Source organism: Phaethon lepturus, unplaced genomic scaffold, assembly GCF_000687285.1.
Source record: "Phaethon lepturus isolate BGI_N335 unplaced genomic scaffold, ASM68728v1 scaffold6714, whole genome shotgun sequence".
NCBI classification, from domain to species: domain Eukaryota; kingdom Metazoa; phylum Chordata; class Aves; order Phaethontiformes; family Phaethontidae; genus Phaethon; species Phaethon lepturus.
In genome coordinates, this window is record NW_010532672.1 from 3,843 (window position 1) to 9,657 (window position 5,815).

Sequence of the window (5,815 nt, forward strand, 5' to 3'; positions counted from 1 at the left end):
CAAGATACAGATGATGAGAAAGGAGGATGCATTTGAAGAAATAACAATTGGCTGGCAAGATGATCTAGACAATATATACGTGTTTTCAACCTTCATTTTACTATGATTTTTAAATACGACTACATTGTTCACACCAAAGCCAACAGTCTGTTCAGTATTATCTTGCTAATACAGTGTGCTTTCTAGCACAAAGCTGGTGAAGGGGCTGAGATCACACTTGGCCTAAGTAGAAGCGAACGAGTGAGCCCACCCAGGGTTAATCCATGCTGCCATCTTGTGGTTACCCACATCAGAAACATCAACTTTCGCATTCCATTTTAAAATACAATCGTACAAAATTAAGAAACATCAGTAATGTTCTCTGGATAGCTAATGGCACGGGCAGAAGGTGTTCCTTCTTTTCTGGAAAATTACTATTGTCTTTTCAGAAATAATAAACCAAGTTTCCCGTTTTGTCTTCAGATTTTCAGTGGTAGTGGCGTGAGCACAAAACTGAAGGGGTGCAGTGTATGTTTATTTATTCTTTCACGTATAGGCTGACAGAGCTACAAACAAACACATTGTATGCATGATATATAACATAACATGTATGTGTATCTTTTATATTTCTTTGTAAAGGCATAGAGAATAGAATGTGCAGCTACATTTTTATGAATGTTAAGAAATTCATAAGCAGAAAATGATAACATGAGCATTTGTTGCTATTGTTCACTTATTTATTAAATGGAGCTAAAGATGAAATATAAGCAAGGATGAGCTGTCTTACCACCGAAGAGCTAGTTAGGCTACTATACAATGCTGTATACTGCTTTTTAAACTACTGGTTTAAAATTGCATTCAGACCTTTAACCAAAGCAACCCTTCCTATCATTTCCCTTTCTCTGCTACATCCACAATAGGTCTGCCATCACCCACCCTACATTATGCCACTCGGCTGTTATTCACTCCTTTCTTCAGTAATGTTTATAAGAGTTAATTTTGAAGTGGGAATTAACATAGAACACATAGAAGCTCTTATGGGACAGATAGATGGTTAATTTGCTGCCTGTGGAGCATGGGCTAACTGAAGATGGGACAATGATAATGTGCCATAGAACCAGTATCTAACTTGAGTCTATAAATTTCCATGTCAAGGAGAAATACAAATTTCAGTTCCAATCCCTGTCTTTTGACAGGGATTTTGTGGGACTTCAGTGGTTGCTTCTGAAAAACACACTATTGGTAATGGGAATTTATGTTGTATACACCAGTTCAGCCTGGAACATACCGATTTTTAGTCTCACAAACAGGGTTTCCTACACACTTTCTGTAGGCCAAACCACACCAAACAGAACCAGACTGGGCACAAGGCACAGCTGTAAAATTCGACAACCAATCTCCACAAGAATTTCATACAAAGTTGAGTCTAATCAGGTCTCAGTTAACAACGGGGACTTCTGAGGGAAACTATTTCCAAGCTGAATCAGTTTGAGGATAACTTCTGGAAAGTTCTGCCCCTCACAACCAAATCATGCACATTCAAGTGTAGCTAAACGAAACCAATGCAAGGTTGCCTGATTTGGGTGTTTTACCAAAAAGTAGGTGAGGCCTTAGCTCCATACAATTGGCTAATTTTTGAACTTTACTGCTCCTTTCTTTACGCTCTCTTCCTCATTATTCCCAAAATTATTCTTTTGCCCTTTCAGCAGACAGGACTGTAGTCTTCTCCTTTGGCTCTTCACGGCCACACCACTGAAGTACTCACCATTGTTAAAAAAACCTAGAGTAGAGTTTGTGCTACTTTTCAAACTCTGCCTTGTTACCCGAGTCAAAACCCCAGTCTAGCAAACAACTTAATACATTCAAAATTAAAGGTGTGGGGTAGAACCTAGTTGTACTGTGTGAACAGTGCAAAAATATGAATAGCCTAGGTTTTGTTAGGAAACTTGCCTGTTGGAAAACTGGCCTAGTTAATGATTTGGCAAGTGCCTAAAAGCTGCAGGGGACAATCAATGTACTCTAGAGGTGGTCTGAACTGGAATCTCCAGAGTATCATGATACCTTTATGACAGCCAAAACAGGAGCAGTAAAGCACTGCAAAAACATCTCTTACTTGTTGTGCAAATAATGAGAATGCATGTACACTAAAGTAACCCCAAAGCACGGACTTAATGGTTTCTACCTCAGGAAACACCCTATCTACAAAGACAGACCTCCGCCCTCCCAGCAGATGTGGGGAGCAGTCAGATTAGCCAGCGCTTCGCCGATCAACTGCAGCCCAAACCGTGCCTCGGGGCGCCAACATGGCGGCGAAAATGGCTCGCCCGGGCCACAGCAACCACCGCCCTCCCCCTGGCGCCTCGCCGTGATTGGCTGCGATGGGAACAAGGGCCGACGAAGCGCTCGGTGATTGGTGGTGGGGGTAGTCGTGTTGGCGCGCGTCGTGAGGTTGTGGGGCTGTTGTCTTTCGTTCGTGCCGAGGGGAGCGGTGTCCAGCCCAGTCCCCGACGGGCCCGGTATGTCCCTGCTCCAGCCTCCTCAGCGGCGGCCTCCTGGCATCTGCAGCGGCAGTGGTGCTCGGGGCACCGGCTAAGAGGGAAAAGTACCTCTCCCATCAAGTAGCAACCCTCCCTCCCCCCCCCCCCCACCCCCCCCCCCACAAAAAAAAAAAACGGGAGGGGGCAGGGGAGGTGAAGGTGCTGTGTATAAGTAAATACTGGAGGGAAAACAAATGGCCAAATAGCAGGCCTTAATGAAAAGAGTGGGGGTCAATGTATATGGGGGATTGCAAACAGGGTGTGAGCCTACAGTATTGAAATACTGCAGAAAAGAGAAATAAGCCTATTGAGGATATATGATGAGGGAAGAGGTTTGAACACCAGTAGTGGTGTCTCCTGCTGCGTCTGGTAGTGGTAAGGTTAGGGGTGGAGTAGCATATTTAGTGGACTAGCTGGATAGTGCAGAACAGGCCAGTGTTGTGCTGCATTTCAAAGATTTGTTTTTAAAGGAAAAAATAGATGTATGTTTTCTATGAATTTTGTGTTTGTCTTTTCCATTTTACTCTTTGTTAAGTGATGTGAACGAGGTGACCTTTAAAGTTCCCTTCCAACCCAAACTATTCTATGTAAGTAAGCTGTAGTGTTTGCTCAAATGATGAAATGTGTATGTTACAGAGAACTTGTCACTTTTTTTTTTTTTTAAGTTGGACACCGTCATGAGTAGAAAGAAAGAATTCTCCTTGGTGGATGACAGTAATGAAGAGCTTAATAGAAGGAAAATGAAAACTATAAGGTATGTGCATTTTGAGATTACTGTAGTAATGTAATGTACTGTGGTAATGTAGTGGTGTTATTATTTTTAAGCTCTGACAGTATAATTATCAGGAAATAGTATTGAGGAAATGCAGAAAATAATGTTTGTATTCTGCAATGATGCAAGTGAATCCATTTTTATGTGTTATGTATGTGTGTAAAACATGCAGTTTATGGGAAGTTTTAGCATTTGGAGTAGGTGCAGGGGAAAAGGTATTTTAGATGCACCTTGGGATGCTGTCAAATAGTGAGTCACTAGGCTACCAATATCTTGTATTGATCTGTATGTGTATTTTCCAAGTAAATAAATCACTGATGATCTATTCAACATATTTTCAGTTAAACAATTAGAGAATGAATATGATTAAAATTTATTATAGAACTATGTATTAATGCTAGTTCTAGTTACCTTAAATGCTGGTTCTGCATACCTAAAAGCTCTGGTACCACCTTTATGGATGATGAATTCAATATCATAGAGGTAAATTGCTTCTCCTTCACTTAAAAGAGGGTAACAAAATCTTTGTGTGCGTGGTGTGTGTTTCATCACCTTCTACATAATGTCATTGGGTAAAAAGTGGGCAAGCTTAGTTCTGAGAGAGCTGAAAGTCAGAATTGTGTTTGGTTTATACTGCTAATGATCTTAATCCTTTACTTTTACTTCTGAAGGCAATGTCTTAAGATACTAGAAGAGGATTTTACAGAAGCAAATCAGAGAAACAGTGATCTCTGTCCTATGTCAAAAGCCATGAGTGTGAAAGGTAAGGTTTTGAATCTTGACTTTTATTTTCAGCAATTTTGTGGTATGCGGTATTCACTGTTAATTTATGTTTTATATGGTCTGTTGAGACAATAGATGGGCTGCCAGATTTGATTAACACATTGTTTATTTACTATATTTCCAGTACTCAGTAAGAACACCCAATATCTTTCTTTTCCCCTCCTGCTGTTTTTCTTGATAAAGCTACTGAAAAGTTTGTTTTAAAAGAAACCTCATTTTTCTGGGATTTTCTGCTTGAGTGTCTTTTTTCCAAGAGTTGTAAAATTATGTTGAGTACATAGTATTTGTGGATGCTTTATGAGGCAATTTTCTTTTCCTATGCTATAGGTACACATTTTGAATGTGTGTTTTCTTTTCCCTTTTTGCCCTTCTTTTGACGTGTTTATCCTGTCTTGAATGTAGCAGCAACCTAATATAGTTAATCCTGCAGGTAATATCCCAATCATTAAATGCAAGTAAGTTTTTGTAATTCCCAGATAACTTCCATATCAATTTATCTGGACTTTTTCTATTTGAAAACTATTCCTAGTTTTCAAATTATGTCATTACAAAACTCAGTGTCCAAATTCCAGTTGACTTGGTGAATACTGTGTATGAGCCAGCAGTGTGCTCAGGTGGCCAAGGAGGCCAATAGCATCCTGGCCTGTATCGGAAAGAGAGTGGCTAGCAGGAGGAGGGGAGTGATCATCCCCTTGTTCTTGGCACTGGTGATGCAGCATCTCAAATACTGTGTTCCGCTTTGGGCCCCTCACTACAAGAAGGATGTTGAGGTGCTGGAGCATGTCCAGAGAAGGGCAACGAAGCTGGTGAGGGGTCTGGAGCACAGGACCTATGAGAAGCGCCTGAGAGAACTGGGGTTGTTCAGTCTGGAGAAGAGGAGGCTGAGGGGAGACCTTATCGCTCTCTACTGCTACCTGCAAGGAGGTTGTAGCGAGATGGGAGTTCATCTCTTCTCCCAAGTAACTAGCAATAGGATGAGATGAAACAGCCTCAAGTTGCGCCAGGGGAGGTTTAGATTTAGGAAAACTTTCTTCACCGAAAGGGTTATCAAGCATTGGAACAGGCTGCCCAGGGAGGTGGTTGAGTCGCCATCCCTGGAGGTGTTTAAAAGACATGTAGATGTGGTGCTTAGTGGTGGACTTGGCAGTGTTAGTTTAATTGTTGGACTCAAGTCCTTTTCCCACCTAAATGATCCTGTGATTCTGTGTAGAAGACTACTCCAGTGATCATGTATTCCTGATTGTCTTCTGGATTAAGATGCCCTCCACTTAACAACGTTCGCAGTCAAGTGTTTTCCTGTGCTTGCTTTTTACAGCATTGTACGATGATGTGAAGGATGAAGACACTGATTTATTTGGTTTCTTTTCTACAGAAGTAAGTTGATCTAAAGCTTTCTCTTCAGAAGTCACTGTGGTGGTCTGAAATAGTGATATTACAGGATCTTTTGCATTTTCACTGAAAATGATTAAAGCAAGCTCAGGTCGTCTCTGAGATTAGGGCCTGCATTTTGTAACCACCTGCTCCCCAGTAAGTCTTTGCTAGTGTTTCTCATTGTGCAGTGTAGCTATGTAGTGCACATCTGCTGTCCAAAGACTGGTTTTAGGAAGGTTTCATTTACAGTTCTCATTAGTACCCCATGTTACCAATTCCGTAGCCTCCTCTTGTCTGTACATGATGTACAAGACACCAACTGCTGCATATGTACACTTTACAACAAACAAAAAACCCCAACAAAACAAAACTC

General features: G+C 41.2%; 1 protein-coding gene across 1 annotated transcript in view; it reads left to right on the plus strand.

Moving 5' to 3' along the window:
* Positions 1–3,193: 3,193 nt before the first annotated feature.
* The window catches only part of RNF17 (ring finger protein 17), a 54,903-nt gene continuing 52,281 nt past the window's right edge, over positions 3,194–5,815 (plus strand). The window contains exons 1-3 of the mRNA XM_010284919.1: positions 3,194–3,270; positions 3,960–4,051; positions 5,387–5,445. Coding sequence (XP_010283221.1) covers positions 3,194–3,270; positions 3,960–4,051; positions 5,387–5,445 — 228 coding nt within the window. The remainder of the gene's footprint in view (positions 3,271–3,959; positions 4,052–5,386; positions 5,446–5,815) is intronic.